Source organism: Podarcis tiliguerta (assembly GCF_965153285.1).
Source record: "Podarcis tiliguerta genome assembly, chromosome: 2".
Classification (NCBI taxonomy): domain Eukaryota; kingdom Metazoa; phylum Chordata; class Lepidosauria; order Squamata; family Lacertidae; genus Podarcis; species Podarcis tiliguerta.
Window position 1 is genome coordinate 45,872,300 of NC_139535.1, and position 26,047 is coordinate 45,898,346.

At 43.9% G+C, this 26,047-nt stretch overlaps 1 protein-coding gene and 1 long non-coding RNA gene across 11 annotated transcripts in view; one reads left to right on the forward strand and one right to left on the reverse strand.

Annotated features, from left to right (window-relative positions):
- LOC310668579 overlaps positions 1–16,602 on the reverse strand; it is a 57,514-nt gene extending 40,912 nt beyond the window's left edge. The window contains exons 1-2 of one of the 2 annotated variants that reach the window (XR_014506706.1): positions 16,160–16,602; positions 14,987–15,109 (exon numbers count right to left, since the gene is read on the reverse strand). This is a non-coding gene — a long non-coding RNA (uncharacterized lncRNA). The remainder of the gene's footprint in view (positions 1–14,986; positions 15,110–16,159) is intronic. The other variant, XR_014506707.1, reaches the window with a different exon arrangement.
- Positions 16,307–26,047, forward strand: part of IQSEC1 (IQ motif and Sec7 domain ArfGEF 1) — a 306,001-nt gene continuing 296,260 nt past the window's right edge. For 3 of the 9 annotated variants that reach the window (XM_083420797.1, XM_083420805.1, XM_083420793.1), the window contains exon 1: positions 16,717–17,654. In XM_083420797.1, coding sequence (XP_083276923.1) covers positions 17,377–17,654 — 278 coding nt within the window. In that variant the 5' untranslated portion in view covers positions 16,717–17,376. Of the gene's footprint in view, positions 17,655–26,047 lie in introns of all 9 variants that reach the window. The other 6 variants (XM_083420791.1, XM_083420786.1, XM_083420804.1 and 3 more) reach the window with 6 other exon arrangements.

Genomic DNA, 26,047 nt, shown 5'->3' on the forward strand with positions numbered 1-26,047 from the left:
TCTACATATCTGTAATCTTGAAATTGTTTTCCTTCTGCAGCCAAGCAGTCTTGAGACTCCAGACTCAGAACAGGAATATTCTACGTCATCCACATTGTAAGAGTTCAGCAGGCCTTCAAACACGTTTCCTCATTCTATCCATTTAATCAGCTGAACAGCAAATTTCCACCTGTGTTTATGCTGGCCCATCCCTCTCCTCCTAATCCTTTTTCCTTTGGCAGAACTGTTCAAAATACCAGGAAATCAACGTAAGGAGAGGCTTGCTGGATCAGTCCAAAGCCCTATCTAGTCCAACATTCTGTTTCCCACAGTATCCTACCAGGACATGAAAGTGATAGCCCTGTTTCCCTGTTGTTCCCTAACAACTTGTATTCATGAGGCACAGGCAGCCTCCCTGAATCTATGTAATCCTGCTTTAAAGTTAAGATGGTGGCCATGGTGCTGTGTGAAGAACTTCCTTTCCTTCGTTCTGAATCTCCCACAATTTGCTGAACCTAGCAGTTCGAAAGCACGTCAAAGTGCAAGTAGATAAATAGGTACCGCTCCGGCGGGAAGGTAAACGGCGTTTCCGTGTGCTGCTCTGGTTTGCCAGAAGCAACTTAGTCATGCTGGCCACATGAACCGGAAGCTGTATGCCGGCTCCCTCGGCCAATAAAGCGAGATGAGCGCCGCAACCACAGAGTCCGCGACTGGACCTAACAGTCAGGTGTCCCTTTACCTTTACTATGAACCTGTTCATAGTACTGTGAAAGAAGAAAAACTATCTCCTTTTTCCACGTCATACCTGACTTCGTAAATGTTTGTCATGTCTCCCCCTACCCCGCTTACTCAACTATTTCCAAGCTTAAAAGCCCCAAATACTGTAACGTTTCCTCATAAGGGTAATTTGCTTTTCAAACTGAACAGTCTACAGTATCATTTTCAGATGTAGCAACCAGAGGTCTGCACAGCATTGTGAGTGTGGTTGCAATAATGATTTGCATAAAGGCCAATGGTGCAGCTAGGTAATTTTAGACATTTTCTCCGCCACCTGCTTTGGACAGCCATGTGTATTACTTTTGGAAAAAATTAACATTCCCCCCCCCTTCCTACCACACTCCATTCCATGCTTTGCAACTGCTTTTAAATTCCTAAAGTTGGAGCAAAAAAAATATCCAAAGTTTGCTAATCCTTTTTTTTAAAAAAAAAACCATACCGTGAGCATGTGCAGATTTTAAACTCACATAACTTACAGCATAAACAAAACTACAGGAGTAAAATAGGGTGTGCTACTAATGTCCAGATGCTAAGTACATTTACTTGAGAGAAGCAGCCTTTTATTGTAGAAAAGGATAATATCTTGAGTCTGAGGTTGTGCTATATGGGTTTTTTTTTGGGGGGGGGGGACCTGCCTGTGAATTTATAGCTGTAAAATGGGATTCCTGCAGAAAAGGTGCTATAAAACAGACAGACTTGCTTCTTTGTTAGGTAAATAGCCTGTGAGGTAAATAGGTCTGTTAAGTATCTGGTTTGTTATGTAAGCTTGGGGCAAAAGATGTTGCCATGGAAACCAAGTAGCTGAAAATCTTTCTGTAAAGGGACATGTTATCCTTCCTCTTCCCTTTGCTGGCTGGAGGTGATGTAATCAAGGCTGTGTATAAGAAAAGGACTAAAAGAAACAGGCAAACTTGGTACTACAAAGAAAGAAAGAAAAACAGAGACCTGACTTGCTATTTCTGCTGAATCCAAAGTTACTGTTTAGTTCCCTTCTTCCTAAACCCAACAGGGGAGCAGGATGCATTGGAGTGTTAATACGTACTGTGAGCTTACCATCTTATGCCTGGTGCTGAAGTGACTTCAAAGCAATCTATTACAATCTACTGCAGCCTAACAGGATGGTCCCTCTGGAATTTGTCTCTCTCTCTCTCTCTCTCTCTCTCTCTCACACACACACACACACACACACACTTGTAAATCTGTCTGTTTGGCTACCCAGAGCTTAAATACATGACCTTTCACCCAGCCTTTCAAACACATACATTTGGAGAGGATGGATCCCTAAAGAAAGAGAAAGAGAGAGAGAGAGAGAGAGAGAGAGAGAGAGAAAGGACATGAAATACAGGACAAAACAGGACATAGCATTTTACATTGAAATACGGGACAATACAGGACAGGTGGCAACACTAAGTGCTTTGGGCCCAAGTTTGCCGAAGAAGGGCAAGGATAAACACATTTGGGGTACCCCTCCATTGAAGACTCCAAGTGTAAATATGTGTAAAATAAACCACATTTCTCAAAGTCACTAGTCTCTATTGTGCCTCAATTTTCCCAACAGGAACACAATCCCAGGCAAGCGCCTGAAATCCCCTGGAATCTTGCTACTGCTTAGGAGAGACTGGGATGGCACCTTTGTAATAATATTTTCTCTTTTAAACACATGCCTTTCTCTCTCTTTTTGGTGGCAACAGGCTTGAATTCAGACATTAAGGCACAACTGCCCTGGAAAGGTGTCACACTAACACTAGATAGCACCTAACACCATGGACAACTTCAGCATAATTCGAACAATTTCAATGTATTTTGGCACATATCTGTACATGTAGAATTACAACCAATTTCCATTTTATTTTGCATTCCCACTTGTCTGCCAATACTGCTTCTGATGCAGGATAGAGCCCACACCATTGCAACAGTGCACCCTTCCAAGCCCAGCTTTTCTCCACTTGGGCCATCTGTCTCCCAACTGCATATGGTCATGCTTCACCATGCTCATTTGTGCTGAAGGAAGGGCAGCCAGGTGAAATAGATCTTCACCTAGTCTTCCTCATTTTGCAGATACAGTGATGCCTCACAAGACGAAAAGAATCCATTCCGTGAGTCTCTTCGTCTTGCAGTTTTTTCGTCTTGCGAAGCAAGCCCATTAGCGGCTTAGCGGCTTAGCGCTATTAGCGGCTATTAAAGGCTTAAGGGATTAGCGGATTAGCTGCTTAAAGGCTATTAGCAGCTTAGTGCCTTAGGAAAAAGGGGGTGGGGAGCGGAGCGAGAAAAAACCCCCAGGAATCGCAATACATTTTCGTCTTGCGAAGCAAGCCCATAGAGAAATTTGTCCTGCGAAGCACCTCCAAAACGGAAAACCCTTTCGTCTAGCGGGTTTTCCGTCTTGCGAGGCATTCGTCTTGCGGGGCACCACTGTATAACCTATTCCATAGGGCTGTGCTTTTCAAAACATTTTGCACTAGAGCTGTCCTTGAAAGCTTACCGTCCGTTAAGCAAATGCTATGTCTGAGAGTCTCCACATGCTCTTCTTGCTGCATGTGGTAAGGACATAAAAAGAGCCCTGTTGCATCTGAACAAAAGGCCGTATAGTCCAGCACCCTACTTGCAACAGCAGCCACTAGATCAGCCAGATAAATGGATCTAACTGAACATCCCTGCCTTAATTTTTTTTGTATTCCATTTTTGGAATGCCATTTGTATTCCATCTTTCTCTCCAGGGAGCTCAAGGTCACCTAGTGAGGCTGGTCTGTGTGGGGATTCGGATGCAGGTCTTCCCAGTTCTAGGATTCTTTGGAGGAATCCGTGAACTTCAAATGTATGGTGTGGATGTGACCCTAAACCAAAAACCCAATCTACTTTACCACACTGACTCTCTACTGTCACCATCCTTTCCCCTGGCATAGCACTCTACAACATGAAGACATAAGCAGGAACTTGTAATGTTCTGCAGCATAAGGAAACCAAATTAAAGAAACAAGTTTTGTGACTGCACACTGGCACCATGTATATTGCTTTTTAGAATGCATGTATTTGCCTGCCTCTGTGCCTTCCAACTAGTTGAACCATTTAACTAACTCAGAAGTGCCAAATCAAAATGGATTTAAATGAGCCATGTGCCTAGCAGTGCCAACACACTTCTCTGTTAGTCAAAAAACCTCCTCCGTGGCAACACTGTCACACTGATGCCATGTGTCCTTTTTGCTTGACAATACGTGCTGACACAATTGCAGCATGAATGAATCACAGGAGAAAAGTATTCTCCTGCCTTGACTTTATCACTATGCACCCCAACTGTGTGTATTCTGCATATGGAGATTGTGGTGGGCGTACAATAGGGTGATTCACAGATTTGTATAAAAGGCAATTGTTGGGCTCTATTGAAGTGTATGGCATGATCTCATGCCTCGGTGGTACTGGCACAGTAGACGGCGATTTCATCTAGCATGGCCTTCTCATAGCCAGAGCTTAGTAAATCACTTTTATGTTTGATACTGCTACATGCCACCCCAATCTCCATGAGCAGTGTGAGATTCCAGGGTTCCCATACACTAACCTAGGGTGTGTGTTTCCTTTTGGGAATAAGGCACAGCAAAGACTGTGGTGTCTTTATGATATATGGTTTTATTTACACATGTATACAACTTGCACCAAGATGGTGGGGGGACTGGACTGCAGAGCATTCACATCCTATGTCGGTCTGCCTTCCCTCATAAGGGCAGCACTGGATTCCAAGGAAAGCAAAAAGTCACCCTCTGTGTCTCTTTGTTCAACCTGCCATCCCCAGCTCACTTGGAGTTCTGCCACCCTTCACCTTTTCATCGCTAACCAGCTCCAAGGATTCCACCGCCCCCCCCCCAGCCTATGTCATTCAAGCTGAAACACTAAACCTGGCCTTTGTCTCTGCCCACTAAGACCCAGGAAAGAAGGGCTCCCACTCCTCTTTGTCAGGTAGTCTTGCCCTCTTGGTGGTTTCCTTGATGGGTTATCATTAGCTTTTGTTCCCTGCTTATGGCCCATCCAGGTAGCTCTACCCAGCTGGCTTGGCTCCTTAGCATTACCAAATCCAGAAAGTTTCTGTGTTTGGCAAAGTTTAACCCAACTTTGATTATTTCTTTTACTAAATTATAACTAATTCAGCCCCCCCCCACCAGGCACAAGCTCATAACAATACAATATCAATCTTCAGAATGAAAACCACAGCACAACCTTCTGGTGAGTTGCATTTAGCTCACAATCTCCTGTATTAGTTTTCTAAGGTGGTACAGACACGGAATCATAATTTTATGCTATGGAAATGAGTATGGAATATACATGGTGCCAACAGGAGCAATTGCTCCAGGTCTATTTCCTTGTGGTTGGAATCCTAAGCTTTTCAGTCCCATAGTCTATACAGCTTTGAGAGAAGAAAGTGTTAAATCTTACTCACTGAATCCTCTTCACTTACTCCTGCCAACAGTGATCAAGCATGGAGAGCAGCTTCAACAATGGCTGCTCTCACTTTCATTCCTTCTTTAAACTACTACTGTAAACTACTGTAGTACACACCACTTTTCTTATGGTAGAACAGGAAAAACCTGTGGGGAACTTGTGGAAAAACTGCATCTGGAAAACTAGCAATTCTTATGAGCTGCTGCCCACCATTTTAGGGAAAGGGAGCTATGTTGTTGCTCCTGGCTCTCCAATTATCTTAATCAGGTGGTGCCTACCACAAATGGTCACAGGTTAACCAATGCAACATGATGGTTTCCATGGGCTGTATTATTCTGAGATACACCTTGGGCATTCACTTCAGATAGCAGAGTTTTACTTCCCCACCCCCTTTCCCAAGGCTGCCTTATACATATTGTATATCGAAAGAAGAATTCACCAAATTACCATCACAGGAACCTTTTGACCATCTTTTTAGAAAGTCAGTAAAATATTAATCACTGGGCATTAATTTCAGGTGCAGTTAAGGAAAAATTGAATCAAGACACAAGCTGTACTGTTACAGTAGTTAATCAGCAGAAAATTACATTGGAAAAATCCACACGGGGCCTTGTGACTCTCCCTTATGCAGCACAATAACTATGAGTAAATAAATCTGTGAGAGGAGGGGGGACTACGACAGCACTTTTTACTCAACATCTGAACTGCAGATGGTCAGAGAATGTCAATGGGAACAGATCTGTGGATTCAGGGCAATAGTTATCAAAATGGCAGAGAATAGAAATACATTTGCACACACAAGCTGAAGAAATATGGCACACAATTCTTTAATAATGATGATATGATTTTAAACCTACTTTAAGAACATCTGTTTAATTTGTGGTTCTTTATAGTCCAACCTACTGTCAGGGCTAACTTTGAGTATCTGCTAAGACCCCTTGAAAGTGCCCTCTAGCGCCACACTTTCAGGAGATAGAGCAGATAGTCACACCAGCTGTGACATAAAATAATGACTGGTAAAATTTCCCAGGAGTTCCAGGTTTGAGGTGGTCCAGGCAGAGCCTGAAAATTTCTAAACAGCTTCTCCAACTACTTCAAATACTAAAGGGCACAATTCAAAACACCAGGAAGTACTTGTTGGGTCAAACCAAGGCCCACATAATTCAGTATTGCTATCCCAAGACTAGCCAGTCAGACATCTTTGGACAATCAGGGCATGAAGGTGATTGGCCATCCACATAATTTCGTATTCAGAGGAACACTGCTTTGTACATGGAAGTTTCTACTTGTGTCTGCCAAGCATCCCACACTGACGGAGCAATATGAGGCATACTGAAAGGAGGAAGTAAAAATACGCAGAGGGAATAAGGGTGGCAGAAGCTGTGTCAGCTTTGGACAGGCAAATTCATGTATACATGCACTTTCCTGGAATAGGAGATAAACCCGTGAGCAGCATGTGTGTTGGTGGGGAAGGAGGATTTGCTAAGGAGTTCAGAAAGCAGTTCAGTTACAGTCCGAACTTATTGCAGTGTCTGATAGTAGGATATTTCCTGGTGCATCATGGAGTATTAGTATGCTGGACAACTTAGCAGCAGGCACTGAGCCATAGCTCGGCATGTTATAACTGACACCGTAAGAACTGAACAGGGCATTCTTGACACATTTCCCATAACACTACTTTGATTGTAGCTCTTTTCACAACAATTCATACAATAAAACTAGTAGAAGTGTGAATTAGGCTCACAATCTTATTTATCATACAATTCACTTTAGCATGCTCAATGATAAGGAACCTCTGTGTTTACATGTGCAAGCATGAGAGAATACAAACTCTGGCTTTGAGAGAATTATCCTATGTTATGTTAGAATACCCTTACCTCCAAGGAATTCTCATCTGAACAAGCTTATTTTGGTGAGGCTAGGTAATGAACTCCAGTGGGACCAATTATGTAGCCTAAAAAAACAGGAAGTGAAGCATATTTCCTCTTACTTCGTAGTGGTGAGACTGAGCACCGTAATGGTTTCAATAAATGGATCAAATGTATTTTGTTCCCATTTGCCCTTGAATAATGACCATTTAAATGGAAAGGACATTTAAACCTAGTTCATGAGCAGTCACCAGCACTTGTGTTATGCTTTTTAACTGAAAAGAACTGAGTTATTCAGAAAGTGAGCTGAATAAAATGCTGAGTTGTTTGGGGCTTGTGGTTACAAAACTAGAATCAGAGGAATAAATTTTCCATGCGTTATTGGAAAGGTTTAGCTATAGCAGCACTATTACTCTTAATAGAGTCACATGGTTAAATCCCTGTGCATTATGCTAGAAGCCTACTGCATCACATTACTTTAATACACATTCTTTGGTGATTTAATTTACTTCTACCACCAGGAGGGGGCATTTTCATTGGATTTATTACATTCAAAAATATCTTCTCCTCACTCCTCTAAGGCAATACATTAAATTCGATTAAGGAGTAGTACACTGTTTACATACATGGTTTTCATATAAAGAGCCATGGCTCTCCCTTTTCCTCTTTGGCTTAAGTTCTTACCAAATGCACTTTTAGAAATAAACCTGTCTGAGAAGCATTTTTATCTATCTGTCTATCATCCATCCATCCCTCTATGATTAAACATGTAGATTATATTTTTTATTGCTGGCTATCATGCAATTAAGAGCCCTAGTGCAACTGTTATTTCATCGTTACTCTGCAACCCTTTATGACTTAATCTGAACAAAAAAAGTTGTGGTATTTATTAACAGTATTTTCAAAGGAACTAAGTCAACATACAGAATTTAAAGTGCTCAGTAAAAAAAAAACAACCACCCATGTAACAATTTACTGTTCCACAATCAATAAAAATTAGCTGCATAAATATAACAAAAAAAAAATTACTCAGTTTTACCCCTAGAGACACAACCAAATTTATACTAGTTATCACCACCAAAACTTTTAATGCCCCAAATCTTTCAATTATATTTCATGATTAACAAGGAGCAATTTTAAGTCTCACTTTATACCAAAGCAGCTTGTTCGGACTTAATGCTAGGCCATCTTCCCAGATCCACCACCCTGAACAAGGTAAATGAAAAAGCAAGTTGCTGCTTGAAGCATAACTCCATCAACTTTTTCCCAATGTTGCTACTTTCAGAACTATCTCCTCACAAAGAAGCAGAAGTCAGCTCTACCTCCAAAGGCAGTCATGAACATTTACCCTCCATTTGTACTTTAAAAAAGAAGCACGCAACACAAGAACACAAGAGAACCGAAGTTAATATGTATTACTGCCTCTGAAAAGGTATGAATTTATTTGGGATTAGGTATGACCAAGTGTTGCAAAACCCCTTCTGTTTCTTAAAAGTATTAATGAATATTAATTCTTACTACACAATACTTCTGTAAATGGAGCTGATGCATTATCATAAGCCATAGCATAGATAGGGCTTCTCAGATTGCCACTGTAATCACCATAACTGTAGAAGGAAACTGCTCTATGCACAGATTAATTCCTTTCCTCTTAAACTGTAACAACACAAGGAAACAAAGAAAAAGGAATTTCAGAATACCTATGCAGACCAACACACGCTTTCAGTGGGAAAACATATTGTACTGCAAATCAAATTTAAGAGCATGAAGCCCAACATTGCAAATGATGGCAGAGTTTCTTGAAGTAAAAAATGAAAGTGTGTGTGTGTGTGTGTGTGTGTGTGTGTGGAGTAGCTACAGTGGTAAGGTAAAGGTAAAGGTACCCCTGCCCGTACGGGCCAGTCTTGACAGACTCTAGGGTTGTGCTCCCATCTCACTTAAGAGGCCGGGGGCCAGCGCTGTCCGGAGACACTTCCGGGTCATGTGGCCAGCATGACAAAGCCGCATCTGGAGAGCCAGCGCAGCACACGGAAATGCCGTCAGCAAGCGGTCCCTATTTATCTACTTGCACCCGGAGGTGCTTTCGAACTGCTAGGTATGCAGGCGCTGGGACCGAGCAATGGGAGCGCACCCCGCCGCCGGGATTCGAACCGCCGACCTTTCGATCGGCAAGCCCTAGGCACTGAGGCTTTTACCCACAGCGCCACCCGCGTCCCCAGCTACAGTAGTACCTCGGGTTAAATACTTAATTCGTTCCAGAGGTCCGTATGTAACCCGAGGTATCACTGCATTTTACAAAGCACAGATTAACTGGCAGAAAAGAAACACCAAGAGTACTACAGACCATATAATACTGTAGTAATGTTTATTGACAGAACTACACATTAGCAAAGGAGCAGCACATTTCCTCAAAATGCCTATATTTAATTATGTGGCAGACAATTACGCCTTAAGATGAAAACTGTTGTGTGTGAAGAAAATGGAGGGGACCCAAAATATATCTTGCTTTCAAGCTGGGGACTTGCTTTCTACCTCTTCCAATTCTTAATAAATAAAGGCACTCACAAATTGAAAACCAGTTTTTCCCTTTAACCTCTAGCCGTGCCTTATAAACTGGACAGAAGAGAGTCATTTGAGATATAAGAAGACACTGAATTCAATTTCAGCTGCACAATATCGGTTTCCTTTGACATGGGTTCAAGTACCATTAACTGGAATTGCAATTTAGCCCCTCCATTCTACAGCTTCTTGAACGAAATTCTAGTCATGGCTTTCAGAGATTATGACTAGAAGGCAGATTGGCCAGAAAGGAAGGAGTCAATCCTGATGGTACAAGGCAGCTCATCACACAGCAATGGCTAACCATTTGGATACTTCAAAGAGCGGCAGCAAAATGGTTTTCCATGCTATGTGTTGCTACTGATATTACTTCCGGAAAATAATGTTTATCAAGGTCTTTTTATGCCTCCTTTCTGTCTTGTAATAGGACAACCCCACCCCAAACAAATAGAAAGGAGAAACAAGGGGTGAATCTACCAAAATTAATAAAAGTGTGTTAGTTTGTTGACATAAGATTGTTGTTGACATTAACTTATTTTATACAACAAAGGAAATTATAATAGTGCAACGTATCTTCTGTCATGTAAACCCAATCATCAGCATCATTTTATTATTTCTATGCTGCCCAACTGTCTGGGTTGCTCCAGCAACTCTTGAGCGACTCCTAACAAAATATTAAAAACACAATAAAATATCAAACATTAAAAACTTCTCTATGCAGGGCTGTCTTCAGAAATTTTATACAAGTCAAATAGTTGTTTATTTGTTTGACTTTTGATGGGAGGTCGTTCCACTGGGCAGGTTTCAATAATATGCATATCTACTCAGAAGTAAATTCCCTTAAATTCAGAAAGACTCACTCCCAAGTAAGAGCATATATGATTGCATCACAACTGTATGAAAAATATGGCATCTCTGTAGAGATGCAGACCTATTGGTGACAGTGAAAAAGGCAAGCCTCAGTAGATTTTCACCACATTGTCCTTGGCCCCATCTGGTTCTGCCACAGTTGGATTTTAAAAACAACAACCCACAGGCACTCTTAACCATCCTGTTAACTCACAGAATGGACCCAGACACATTTCACAATTAAATTATGTCCTTCTAAGGAAGGGAGCTTGTTATACCAAATGTTGAGACTCGCCTTTCTTAAGACCTAGCTTGAGACCTTTACCCACTTTGGATTACCTGACTTTATCTGAGCTGTGCTCTCTCTAATTTAGAGGTGGGCAGCCTTTGGCCCTCCAGATGATTGTGGCACTACAGCTACCATCATCCCCGACCACAGCATGCTGGCTGGAGCTAATGGGAGTTGGGTTTCAACCAGCAGTGTGCTGTCAGTGGACTAGGGAGTGAGTTAAAGTGCCTTTCCTACAAACAAACAACAAAGCAGCTAGAGATGTTTAGCTTATGGGAGAAAGAAGATGAATATAAAACACTCAGGACAAATGGGGCATGGCCAACAGCTTCCCAAGGCATCAAGTTGGCTGCTGATGGAAACAGAATAATGAATCTTTGAGAAAATAATCATTGCCTGGCTAGATCAGATTAAAATGCACATGGTTCCTTCCCAAGGAAAAGTGGTCAATCATTAAATAAGAACAAGAGATTTTCCGACTTTTCCCTCAGCCCACCTGTTCCATCAAATGAATTCTTAAGAGCTTTGCACCTTTTTGTGTTTTGCACGGTAAAGCTTCCATTCCTTAAAAGCTTTAACTAACTACTAATACATGGGACATGGGTGGAGCTGTGGGTTAAACCACAGAGCCTAGGGCTTGCCGATCAGAAGGTCGGCAGTTCGAATCCCCATGCCGGGGTGAGCCCCCATTGCTCGGTCCCTGCTCTTGCCAACCTAGTAGTTCAAAGCACGTCAAAGTGCAAGTAGATAAATAGGTACCGCTCCAGTGGGATGGTAAATGGCATTTCCATGCACTGTTCTGGTTCGCCAGAAGCGGCTTAGTCATGCTGGCCACATGACCCGGAAGCTGTACACTGGCTCCCTCGGCCAATAAAGCGAGATGAGCACCACAACCCCAGAGTCATCTGCAACTGGACCTAATGGTCAGGGATCCCTTTACCTTTACCAAATACATGGGCATAGCCAGGGGGTGCAGCTGCCCCACCCAAATCAAGTAAATAAATAAAAATACTTAACTGACTGACCACTGTGTTGTGGATAACTTGGTTCTGCCCCCCCCTAACATAACGCCTGCCCTCCCCCTAAAATAAATCCTCGCTACACCCATGCTACTAAAGTAGTGTTAAGGATAAGAATTCTAAAGATTACTAAAAAAATTGCCCAAAGTTATCCCGGGGCGGGGGGGGGGGGGGAGAGAGAGATACAACATATTCTAAGTAATCCAAAAGACCTAGATTTCTGAGAACTGCCTTATGTAAGGATGAATCTCTTCTGCTCATTGTCAGGGAATTGACAAGGCTACAGCCATAAGTATGCCTTACTGCAAGTAATCAAAAACAACATTTTAAGATTTCTTATTTAATCAGGTTTGATTTGAAATTTCCTGTTTGTCTAACTGGCCAGAGTCAATTCCCTGCATCTTCATTCACAGGCAGCTTGCAATTGGCTTTTGTGCGAACAGAACTTGAATGCGATACTGATGCTATAAATATGCTCTTTCTCCCTCCTAGTTGGCAAGCTTTCTTAATTCATCTGGTGCAATGAAGTGAATAGGCTGTTTAAAGCTCCTGGGAAGAATTGTGATTTCTCTCTAAACACTGCAGGCAGGAACCCAGCAGCATCCAGCAAACCAGAGGCTGTTCTTAGAGAACCTCTAAGCCAGTTTACACAATGCTTTATTTTTCCTGTTTCTTAAGAGAGGCGTTTTGAGGTGATTCTGTCCAGCCAAGGGAAAGTAGCTATCCTTGAGTGACAAGTTAACCTAATTAACCTGTTAATGAACTCTGCTCTGTAGATGCTATTCCTGATATCCCCAGAGAGTAGAAAGTGGGGGAAGTTCTTAACAGGCAGATGGAAGATATCTAAGAGAGATGTTTATTATGGTCTGTGTTGGATGCTCCTAAAAGAAAACAAATAACATGACTTTGAAAAGTAAAGGGGTTTGGTTTGAATATTCAAATAAGGACCCAGTTCCTGGGAAAATAAAATGTTTCTTGTGATTAAGCAAGATAGTTAAAGGCACAGAATACTTACCAAAGAGAGAGAGAGAGAGAGGCAGCAACTCTAAAAGACATTGCCCCATCAATACTGATTCCCTATCTTTATAGGAAACCTTTTAACCACAAGACCTCCCAAGCCAGTTTATAATAAAAACAAACTAAAATAATTCAAGTCAAAAAGGAAATATAAAAAATCCTAATAGTCTTAACTCAAATATTCTCCTTATGCTGGTAAGCATCACATGACCAAAGCAAGCAGAACAGCTGCAAAAATAACTTGGTTATTTCTCCGCTCTAAAGAAAGGAACTGTGCCTGCTGAACCCCTATTGGGGAAGCATTCCAAAGAACAATAGGGTGGTATCCAATATTTACCATAGTACACCCACTGAAATGAGTGCATTTAAGTCTTTTTATTCCAACTGATCTATTAAAATACTGTCGTTAAAAAAAATAATATTCTAATTTATATAGCACCATCAATGACTATTTCACATTAGAGTAACCTAAGCCCAAAATTGTAGGAGCATATAAACCAAGGGTAGTATTCAACAAAGTCATCCCATTAGTGCAAGGACTTCTGCACACTAGCTACAATGGCTATATCCTCTATTGTCAGAGGCAGCATGCCTCTTTATGACAGATGCTGGGATGACAAGTAAGGAAAGTGCTGTTGCACTCAGGTTCTGCTATTGGGCTTTCCGTGGGCATCTGGCTGGTTCCTATGAGAACAGGATGATGGACTAGATGAGCTACTAGCCTGATCCAGCAACCTCTTCTTATGTCTGTCTTCAAAATGAGCCTTCCTCTCCCTGCATGCCCCTGCATCTACTCTGAGGGTTACTCCTACACTCCAGAGCAGATTGGAGGGGCCCCAATGGCATGCAGAGACAGGAAGTCTCATCACACAGGCAAAGCTCCTTGTGCTAATGGAATGACTTTGCTGGATACAAACATGTAAAACTCACTCCATGGAGTCTGCAAAAAGAAAAATTAAAATATCCCAGCGGTGATAAAGGGGGGGGGGGAGTAGAACAAGAAATCTTGTGGTACTTTAACACATAAATGGATTATGGTACAAGCTTTTTCGATGCATGAAGTGTTTTCCAGAAAGGTCAGGACACGAATTGTAGAAAAATATAAACATTATCATCAGTGGGGTTATTCACAAAAAACAGTTGTTGTTAACACAGATATTCTGGCATATCATTTACTTCTGACCTCAGTTTTGACAATTTCCTTTCCTCACTCTGCAACCAGAAACTCAGGATAAAATTTCACGTATTTGACGCAAACCATTGGTCTTCATCTTGTAGGTTGGGACCCAGTACCTGGTAAGATTCTGATCTAAGGTGGGTTGAAACAGCAGCACTGCCACCATACAATTATATGCTAAAAAAGAGAGGATCTTAACATGTTTGGTTAAAGGAGGGTCTCAGATCAGAAAAAGTGAAAGATTTTGATGCAGTTATGAGGCATGTTCAGAATATGAAGCCTCATTCTAATGACAACTTGTCAACAGGAGTAAGCCCCACTGAACTCATGCCCAGATTCACACTGTAAGTGTTGGAAGGATACTTGCCCAGCTAGAATACAAGGTCAGTAATTATTTCAGGTAAGTCAAACCCAATTATGCACACCTGATAAGGCTATTTCAACAAAACCTAAGGACTGAAGAAGCAAAACTTTCATCCTTTAATTATTGCAAATGTCCACTGAAGAGCACAGGACATGAAATATGTTGGGATTTGATATTTTCTATCAAAATCTTGACATCACCCAGTGAATAATTTTAGGCAGCATATTTATCCTTTTGGCTTGCACCCTGTTAAGTTGGAGGCTACATATATCCCCTAGGAGGACAGATACAGCAGATATCATAGTTCTGTTTACAACATCCTTTGGTTAAGAAACCCATGTTCATGTTAAAACGTGTTGATAACCTTTGGAAGTTAAAAGTATGATTACAGAAAAATTCTATAGCTCAATACTGTTGTTGTTTTTTAGCTTAGTTTCCTTTTATACAACAGTGAAGTGAAAGGGGCAATTTGAAATGCTAGATATACTTTCATGAGACATTCACAGATTATATATTTTTCTAAAGATAATTTTGAAGGCAGCTATTTACAGCCCATTTGCTCCAGAGCAACCACATGAAAGTCGATGGGCCTGCGGTGGAAGGAGTGTTCTGGAGGTGTGTGAATGTTGTGGGGATGGGGAGAGGGGAGGAAGTCCTTACCTCTGCTCGCTCTGCTATCAGCTGCCCTCAGGTCACCTCCGGTGCTGAATCACTCTCTTCAGTCAAGCTGCCTATTCTGTCAAGTGTTAGCAAGAATTGCAGCCCAGGTTCCAGAGGAGCTGACTTTGCAGAAGAGGGGGCAGTGAAATTAGCGAAGCGGCAAAAGCTACTGCGGCATTTGAGTATCAGTAAAAATTAAGAAACTTAGGGGAAGTGATTGTGAAGAAGAGAAGGGTGAAGGAGATTAGGAAGAGGAAAGGAACGAAGAAAACAATCAAGGGGTCGCACTTCCTGCCTGTCAGCTCCCTTCGGCTAACATACTTCCTCACTCTTTTTTTCAACTCCCCAAGCCAGCTTGTTTTCGATAACCTCTTCAGTCAGAGCGCTGGGCCGCTGCCAAAAGATTCCCCACATGAGCTCCTCTCTCTCTCTCTCTCCCTCCAATCTGATGCAGCCTCGGCTGAGGATGCAGCGTTCCCACTACGAGGGTGCAAGTGTTGGTGCTTGTGCGTGGAGGGGAGTATTCCCACTCCGAGGCGAGGCCGGTTGCTGCTTTGCTAGCCAGCAGTTGCCAACCAGAGGAAGCGTCACTCCAGGCATATGGCTAGAGAGCCGCCGCCTGGAGCGCCGGGTGGCGATGTTTTCAAAACAGCCTCGGCTCTTGGCAGCAGCAGCCTTCTGTCAGCCCATCGCTCTCCATAACATCCCCGCTTCTCTCTCTCTCTCTCTCCTCCCGGGGGAAGGAGAGGAGCGGGGCGGGCGGAGGGGGAGAAGAGCGCGCGCCCGCTGAGGCATTAGCAATCGGTTTCTCCCTCATGCCATCGCACCCCTCCCTCCTTTCCTCAGAAATTCAATATTCTCTTATGAAATCCAGGAGCAGCAGCAGGGCAAGTTCAGCGCTACCAGAGGAGGAGAAATTGAGAGAGAGAAACAGGAGCATGGTGGTCGGCAAGCTGCCTGCAGACGTGGTTGATTTGGCGGGCGGGAGAGCACAAAAACCAAACTCCCGTCGCTGCTGGGATTTGTGGTCGGCCAGCTCGGTGGGGGTTCCGAGCAAGACGGGGACTAAAACATTTTTTTAAGGAAGGGAAAGAACTCGCCCCTCGTATCCCAAACACACTTCGCTTTCTGCACACGCGTGCGCGCGCAGTAACCTCCCGCCACCCCGCTTACCTGAGGGGGCTTCTGCCTGGCTGGGCTGCCCGTCAGTTTCGCAGAGATGCCGCCCAGTTCGGAGCGGGGCGCGAGGTGGGGAAGGAGCGGGGCGCTGCCCTCTCTCCAGCCCACCTGCCCGCCCGCGAAGGTGCCGCTCCACGGGGCTCCTCGCGCGTTCCCGCCAAAACAGGAGTAGCTCTGAGGCGACCCGCCGCTGGCTCGCTCGCTTCCCCCCGAGGGCGCCGCTCCCCCGGGGGATATCTCCACCCCTCCCAGGCGCACAGGCCCCCGCTGTCGCAGCCCGTCCTGCAGCTATCACCAGCCGTCCCTCCTCCTCCTCCTCCCTCGCCCTCTGGAGCCTGCTTCTCAGCCGTTCCGGGGCGTGTATGTGTTTGTGTGTGGGAGAGAGAAGGGGAAAGAGAGAGGGAGAGAAGCGCTCTGACTGACTCGCCGGCCCGGCGAGGAGGACGCCGCGGCGGTAGCGGCTCAATCAGTTAGTCAGCAGGAGGCAGCGGGGCGCTGCGAGGAGCCGCTCGCCAAGACCAGCTCCTCCCCAGAGTCCGCGAAGCCGCGCGACGCCCAGTCAGGGAGCGGCGGCACTTTGCAAACTCTACGCAGGACCCCGCGCACTGGCGCGCGTAGGGAAGCGGCTGTTGCTGCTTAAGAAGAGCAGCGACGGGAGAAGCGGAGAAAGCGCCTGCGTGAGCGGAAGACCGGGAGGGGGTGGCAAGCAAGAGGGGAGAGAGAGACCGACCGACCAGGAGGAGTTAACGAGGGAAGCGGCGGAGGTGAAGGAAACTAGCCTCGAGCGAACCACGGGGTTGTCCGCGGAGACTTTTCCTGGGGTTTTGTTGGCGAGGAGGAGCAGGAAGCGAGCCGGCGGCGGTTGCCTTAAGTGGAGAAGCGGAAGCCCCGCGCGCCACAGCCGCGCAATAGCCGGACCCTCTGGGTGTAGGCGCAGCAAGAGCAGCGAGCCCGGCCGGGAGCCGTAGGAGGGCCCGTGGGCAATGGCGGCTCGAAGTACGAGCAGCTGCGTCGGCGCTCCCTAGCCGAGAAGCGGACTTGCGACTGGGCGGGAAAAGGTGTAGCCGGACTGGTGCCTTGGCTTGGCTTGGCTTGTTCGCGCAGCCGAGCTGAGCGTCCGGGCGCCGCCGCCGCCGCCGGCCCTCTCGGCGCTTTGGCCGGCCCCCGGGGCCCGCCGAGGTGCGTGGCGGGCAGCCGGGCTGGCCGGGGCCATGGAGACCCCGGCGGAGAACCCGAGCAAGGCGGCGGAGTACCTCAAGGAGCTCAACAAGATCATCGAGACGCAGCAGGAGCTGCTGGAGAAGCAGAAGCTCCGGATAGACGAGCTCGAGCAGCAAGTGGCCAAGCTGTATCACGAGAACGCCCGCCTGCAGGACGAGCACCAGCGGCACCTGGCCACATGCAGGCTGCTGCTCCTGCAACAGCAGCACGCGGCCCTGCCCGCCTTGCCGCCGCCGGGGGACCTCCAGGAGAACGCCAAGGATGAGAAGTAAGGAAGCGGGGGCTTTCAGGGGACGCCTTGGGGACGCGGGGTGGTGGCAGCAGCAGAGTGTACAAACCCGTCCGCTGGCCGGCTTTGCCAAACGTACAAGCGCATCTTGGAGCAACTGTGGTGCGGTATAGCCAGGAAATGTTTGCAGTGGGTGAGAGGTTGGAGGTCCGAGGTAGGTACCCAAGGGAGTTTGGTTACCTACGGCGCTACTGAAGGGTACTTGGCCTCCGTTCTCTCTGCCCCGAGGGTCGTGGGACAAACGCAAGGAGTGAGGCAGGTTGTGCGGCTACGACTTCTGCGGAATCGACCCCCCCCCCCCGACACGCACACCCGGTTCCTTTTGTGCTTAGGTAGCTGCTTTTACTTGGTTGGTCCTTGTTCTTGACTTCTGATAGATGCGAGCAGAACTAGGAGGCAAAGCAGCGCGCAGTTCTCTGGCATCCACCCAGTCTTATTTCGCTTCAGCAGCAAGACTGGCGGAAAGCTGCAGCCTCCGACTAAATTCAGATTTGTTGCCCACCAGGGCCGACGGGATTACTCTGGAGTTAGAGCCTCGAGTCTTGCGGAGCTTGCCTGCAGGGGAAAACAAAACTGCCCTAGCGCTGGTCATATGTTCCTGGATCTAGGGGGCTTCCGAGAGGAAGAGATGTTTGGGAAAGGGATGTGCAGAATCCCGCCGGTGCTTCCTAGTTCAGGAGAAGGGGTTGTGCCTCTAGTCCAGAACGAGGCAGTGTGCTTAGTGGCGTTTGGTTGGTGACTCGGGAGGTGGAGTGAGGAAGAGCTGCTGATCCTGAAACTGACAGAATGACGGTCAGTAAACATTGGCAGGTGGCCACCCCCTTCCAAACTGTGACTAGTTCAAATCTAAACTTGTTGATCTTTGGAAACCTGTTTGCTCTCAATCCTGAGTCTATTTACAGAGTGCTTTAATCTTTAATTAATCATGTACTGCTCACTGTGCATGGGGACCTGCTTAAATGCATTACTGCTTAAAGTAAGGCCAATTCAGTAGTAGTTAAAGAACTACACATGCCCAACTCTCTCTCTTTACCTGCTTAAAATAGAATTTAAGTAGGAATGGAAAAGCCCATTTCTTACTTACCTTCACAGATTGAAATGTTTAAGACATTGGGTATCAGGCTTGGCTTTTATGGTTCATGATAAACTTTTGGAAGCTCTTAAAAAAAAAAACCTTCCTCATCAAACTTTTATAGCTAGCTGCTTGGTTAGTTGCAGTATAGTAAGGAAGAAAGTAGATTTGGAGAAGAATATTTCTGCTTTCTGGGTCTGCATTGGTTCATTGATTTACCCCATAATGAGGACCTGGGAACAGATGTCTTCCAAGTTGTGGTTGGCTTCCAGCTTTCATCAACACTGGCCATTGGCTCCCGGCTGGTTGCTGCAGCTGATGGAAGTTTTTTTTTGGGGGGGAGGGAGTCCAACAACATCTGGAAGGACACAAGTTCCCCATTCCTGAGGTAAATTGAATTAAAACCTTGTGACTGATAAATGGTGTCTTCACAATTGATTTTAGGTCATATATCTAATTAACTATTTGTGTTAAAGTGTGTGTTGTAATGGTGGTGACCAAAGTTTGATGGCATCTTAAAAAGAGGCATCCCCTTCAGAGTGAGAAGGCAGAAAGTGCCTTCTGATATGACACCTGTTGTGTGACACACGTGCACATAATTTAAAACTAATCACTGTATGTTATCCTTTAGAATGTATGCTCAATGCCACAATTGTTTTTAACTTGGGTAGAATTACACGATAAATTGATGTAAACTAATAATTGACTAAGAGGGCTCTTTGGTATGTAGTTAGAACCTTGCAAAGAAAGTGAAGGCTTTCTTGTACTAAGGTTTATATACACAGAGTGTGATGTTCCAAATGTCCTGTAGAGACAGCAATCCGCATTTATCAAGGACAGATCATCAAGTAGTTATTTACATTCCTGCAGCATACAAAAGCTTTTGGTTAAACTACTTGGTTGCATGGATATATTACTAAAATTATACATTACTTACACAGGTCATAATCTTTGTGTTTGTGTGCAGATACCATTTTAAAAGAATGAACTCAAAGGGATAGTGTCAATTGCTTATGTGCAGAGCTGATTTCAACCAGGGAGTTAGGTTATAGTGGATTATCTAAAACGACACTCTGCTCTTGTTACCATGTGTTATTCGGTCCCCACAGCTCAGCTCTGTTTGGCAGGCTGTGTGTTTAAACTGCACAGTGTAGAAATGTGTTTAAGAGACTTCTTGTTCATATTTTGAATCCTGTCAATGCTCGTATCCAATTCCCCCCATGATAATGACCCCCCCCCCGCCCAATTAGATAGGGTGACATGCTTTCTTTAATTATGCAGGGCAGTGCTATTCAATTTAGAAAATACAACTTCGAAGAAAGTGTGTTACCAGTAGCTTTGAAACGAATGGACCAGAAATGATAAAATGGTTTGAAACATACAAAATAATAATAATAATAATGGAATATGCCAATGGGTGTGTCAGGGCAGCTCCTTCATCAGTTGAAAGGGCATGTGCCTGCTGGCAGGGAAGAAAATCTCTTGCTTTCATAACAAGAGGACTGTTTTCAAAACTAAATTTAAATGAAATCCTTCTAATCTAGCAGCTGAGAGTTCCTTGTATAAAAAGACTGGGTTGGAGACCTTGAGATGGGCTCAGATAGCCCCCCTCCACACCCCAGGTTCCCTCTTGCCAAGTGACATGCTAGAAATCATTTACTACGATTTGATAAGGTATTTCTCTTGACTTGCTAAGGGAGCAGCCTCTGAGCTATGGCCTTGACGACTCGGTCTTTTTAAGTCTCTTAAGTGGATTTGATGTTGGGATCAGAATTAATCTGGGATATTTATGGAATAGTTATAATCGTTCTGAGGTATAGTCTGAAGAGCTCAATGGGAAAGTCCAGATTGCCAGGCTTCTGCAGTCCTGTCCAACACGTAGAAACTCGGGGGGGGGGGGGATGGATAGGGATGCCTGATACAGTGCAAAGGCATCATGGTAAGATTGCTAAGTTTTGGGAAGGAAAAACTGGTTCTCTTCTGGGTCTCAACAAGCCATCAACTGCCTTGTTGAGCAATCTTAAACTTGTAGGAGCTTCCTGCTTTCAGTGTCAGCTGTTAGAAGCTCACATAAAATGAGAGTGCCCCACCATCTGATGCGTTCTGCATATTCCATCTAGGGCAGGAATGGGAACTCCTCACTGCATTTAGCTGGCTCTCAGGATTCCCTCCTTCCCCTCTTCTCAGTGGGGAGGAGCTAAATGGGAAATGATTTTGATGTTGTGCAAACTGTATAACTGTAGCCCCTTCCCCTGGAAGAAGATCAAAGCAAAGGGAATGCTTACCGGTATATTAGAAAAGAAGTAGACTTGTGTTTCTTGCAAATATGCTGCAATGTCTATATGCTTTTCAGGCGCATACGTGCATTTTCAGGATGCAATTGCATTTTGAAGTTTGATGCTTTCAATAACTATGATTCAGGACTTGCAGGTCACCTGTTCGTTAATGTTAACTTGCAGGCTTTTTATGAGCTTTCAGACAGAAAAGGTGCTGGAGGTCTTTGGTGAAAATTTTGAAAAATTATGTGGTGAAAATGGACAGAGGAACTTAAGTGGAGTTGTTAAAGAATTAAATGTATGGGGAATATCTTTCTGTGTGTGTGTTGACCTTCCTACTTTTGGGTCCAGCCCTATCCACTACTGGAATGTGGTCTTCAACGCTGGAGAAATTTGGTCCATGGTCCCTTAAAAAAGCTGGTTATCCCAGATACAGGGTATAAGGATGGTAGCAACTGTTGCCCCAACAATATTGGCTGCTTTTACAGTTGCTTCCCAAGTTGATTCTTCTGTGTATTGGCTTTACCCTGAGTCACGCGTCTACTGTCTTAATATTCCGCCCCCATGGAAGAATTCCTGATATTAATATTTGAACTGGTGTACCTTTTTCATGCCTCAGATTCCCTTTCCTTTCACTTATTCCCCACCTTCAGAAAATGCATGCACAAGAGACATACATAAATATATTACAGCATGTGGGTACATGTGGGTAGGCAAGAATTTATTTATTTATTTTACTTATTTTACAACATTTTTGCTTTGTCTTTCTACCAAAGCATTTAAGGCATTTTAGAAAATTTGCCATTTAGAAGATGATTTAAGAGAAGGAATGGGCAGATTTTGGTATCAACTCTTCCATAGTGTTTCATAATGAAATTACATAATGGCTTGATTCAAGAGGCAGTTCTGGGAAGAGACAAGTCAAATGGGAGGTGGTCTCAGCAGGAAGCATCTTGCTCTGATGCATCAAAGTGGAAAAACTGTTGGTGGAAACAACAGCATTGGTTCCATTCATTAAAAATGTGGTCCCTAGTTAGATCACGGGTTCTTATGAGGCATGTGTACATTGTTCCCAGTTCATTTAAAAGAGCCAGGGTGGTGTAATGGTTAGAGTGTTGGACTAGGATCTGGAAGAGCAGGGTTTGAATCCCCACTCAGCCATAAAGCTTGCTGGGTGACCTTGAGCCAGTCACCATCGTTTAGCCTAACCTACCTCACAGGGTTGTTGTGAGGATTAAATGGGGAGGAGGAGAAGCATGTGACCACCTTGAGATCCTTGGAAAATTAAGGTAGTGTATAAATGTAATAAATAAATAAAATAAAAGCAGGAAATTCTGAAAACGAGAACGAACTTATGGACATATCTTACAAAGAAATGTATTGTGCTTTTGGAGGCAAAGAGGATTTTATAGTCGCTAGAAAAACAATAAGGTCCTGCAAGATTTTTCAGAACTAGCAATTTGCATGTCCAAAGGACTTCGTGTGTGTAGTGGTGGGGGAGAGATAGGCAAGCAATTAAATGAGCATGTTTCCATAGTCTCATTTTAAAAAATAATAAAAAGCAGGGAATACTTCAGTACACTGATACAACATTCATCCTCATTCCATGCACTGACTGCTTGAGCAGAGTTGAGTAATCTCAAGTGTGATGGGGCAAGAGGATTATTTTCTCAACTATAGAAAACTAGTGCTCCCCCCCCCCCCCAGGCCTCACCACCAGCCCTTTGCAACTAGGTCCAGGGCCTTTCTCTCAAAAGCAATACTGCCATCATGCCTTGTAAGCTAGCAGGAAGCACTTTACAGTCATACCTCTTGTTGCGTTTGCTTCACATTGCGGCTTTTCGGGTTGCGAACCAGGCAAACCCGGAAGTGTATACTTCCGGGTTTCGCTGCATGCGCAGAAGCGTTCTGCGCGCTTCGCACATGCGCAGAATCACTCTATTCCGCTCCGCGCTTGCGCAGAAGCAGCGCTCTAGTTGTGGACTTTACGGGGTGCGAACGACACCCTGGAACAGATTGTGTCCACAACTAGAGGTACCACTGTACTATATTCTAAGACAAGAAAGGTTCTGTTGTTGGAACCTGTAACAACATGGGAATTTTCTTTTTGACTGAACTTTTCTAGGCTGGAGTCAGTGCAGTAGGGAGAGTGCTGTTATACTCTTTCTTGGCATTTAAATTGATTCTAGCTATAATAGTCCCTCATAATTCCCACTGAGGTATAAGGCAGTCTCTGAGTGGAAAGGAATGGACAAGAATTCTCCATCCCAATATATCATAAAGGAAATAAAGAGTAATACTACTGACTTCCCATTATTGGGACTCCGGAGAGAAGGAAAGTGTTGTTTTATGTTTACATGTTACTGTGACACAGTAAATAAAAAGGATACTATGCCTTCCTGCCATAAATTGTGAAAAGAGAATCCTATTCTTGCCAGAGATGTTCAACAGATATATGGTGAATGAATGTAGAAGGTTTGGGTTCAGTCTGCAGCATCTTCAGTTAAAATGATCTTGGTTGACAGGTGGTGTCCACTGGTCTTTAGTTTGGGAACTTTAGCCTTATTTCTATTCTGATACGGCCCCCAATAAACGTACGTGTGGAAGTCCAATTGCTTGTAATTGTGGATGTTAGTTCAAAAAGTTGCTTGAAGTTGCAGACTTGAAGGGTAGAGTTGATCAGCGCAAACTATTTCTTCCAAATGGCCCTAAAGCAATTTAGGAGATGAAACGGTAGGACGTCAGATAAATTATTATTACTGCTTAAGACTCTTCATAGCTGCATTTCATGGTTCCCTAGCTAAATACTAGCTGGTTTGCCAAAAGTGAGTGTCTTCTGGCTCCCTTTATGCTTGGCAGGAGATTCTCGGCATGCTTCGAAGTACTTGCTCAGCTTAAATGCCAGAATGGAGCCGAACACTTCTGAAAAGCTGATTGCACATTGCTGATTAGCACAGGGGGCTGATCCATTAGAGCAAGTGCAGTGCTGCCCCACCAATATCAGCCCGTCCCCAGCTGGTTCATGCATGCATATTCATTACTTGATTAACACAACTTCTGATAATGATTTGTTTGTGTGACTGAGACATCACAGATCTTAATACTTGCAGATCACCCAATGTTACATCAGATGCAATTATTTTTTGAGGAAATCAGTTCACTTGTTTTGCCCTTTTTGTGGTCTACAGACTAACATAGCTGCTTCTCTGAAACTTGAGACTGATAGTGAGTTTTCTCTTGGTTTATGTCATAAAAAGGATAGTTTCACATAAGGAAACTCAGCATGACCTTTGCTTCAGACATTATTTTGAATGCAAACCCAGCATGAACCAAAATGCTCCTATCTCATTGCATATGCCTCTCTGGTATCTACATTAACCATACAACATTCACTTAAATAGTGGGCAAGAGAGGTTTAAAAACATTCCCTGGTGTCTTTAGCTGGGGTTTCATATAAGTACAGGAAGGTGGGTGTAGGTAGCCCATGGTGTACCTAGGAGTTTAAAAAGAAAAAGAAAGAGCATAAAACTTTTTCTTCTAAAGAAATCAGTGCAGAAATGGTTCCTTGAAAATTAAGAGGCGCTTTACTTAAAAAACAAATTATTTGAGTGTATTGCATCCAGCACCCTTGGCTTCCTGTGCTTGAACTAAAAGTTAGGGGAAGACTTCGTGAAGAAAGCCTTCCATGGGGCTTTTCCAGACCAGGAAATGCAAGTGGCTGAGGAGTCTGCAGAATTTTGGATAAATGTTTACTAGAGAGAAAAGCACATGTACCACTCATTACCACCTCAAAATGATAAGGTAAGCTGAATCACATAGCCACTGAGTTTCTAAAGTGATTTGAAGCACCTTGCAAAAGAGGGAGGAAAATGGAAGCCTCAAAACTTTTGAGAACTCCACCCCCCAATAAAAATAATTATGAGCTAAAAGTGGACCTTATCTTAGGGCTGCCATATTTCTAAAAGTAAAAACCACTTTCCCCTTCTTCTTCTTCTTTACAAAAATTTTTACATTGACTTGCCTACGCTCCAAGACAAAGCGCCTCTTTTCGGAAATTCCCCCAGCTGTCAATTCCACCTTTGAAATCCTGATAATGTCCTACCTTATCTACATTTTTAATAAATGTAAGCTTGGAGTAGAGTGGGGAGGAACAAAGTAGAATATTTTATCTAAAATTTGGTAGGGGAATTGGCATCCCCAAATAGACTTCAATCTACCTCACTTCAAATTCTTTGCTTCCTATTTTTAAATTCCAGTTTTTGAAAATATTTGATGGAAGAGACCAGCTGCTTGACCCAACTGAAGGCAGTTACTTTACTTTTCTGTGTATGACTAGGTTTTTTTCTTTAAAAGTCATGCAAAAAAATGGGGGTCGTCTCATACATGGGTAGTGCATAGGGTGGACATTTGATGGGTTTCTGCCACGGCTGTTAGCAGCTATTGTTCATGTTATTGGTTGCTGCATCAATGGGTGGTGTTGATTGGCTGATGCGGTGGCAATTGGACGGGTGATTGGCAGCTTGTGCCGGCGTGGGGACTGATGAGAGGTGGGTGAGCGATTTTTGGCAATCCCCCCTTTAAAAATCTCAACAACTCTGTGCCATCTCCCCCCATTTTCTTAAATTTGAGTCCCCCCAAATACAAGGAAAAGTATGGTTATGGTTATACAAGGAAAAGTATGTATAGTTACAATTTTTTGCTCTCTTGGGGAAGTTTCAGTAGGCAGACAATATCCCAAACAACTTTCAGTCCTGCTTCACTTTGTTCAAATGTAGTAAGTAAATGGCTATAAAACTAACTTCACAATAAACAAAGGGAGATGCTGATGGACTAGCTGATTGTAAACCTTCATTAGGAGTAATGATCTAATATAGAGCAATAACAGTAGAGACTCCTCGGGAGCTGAAGCATAATTTTCGGTCAATCTAGTTTACCTAGAACTGGGGAAATTAGATTACAGCAAAGCATTTGACAATCTACAACTTCTTTAATGGTATAACATACTGAATATTGATTGGAAAATA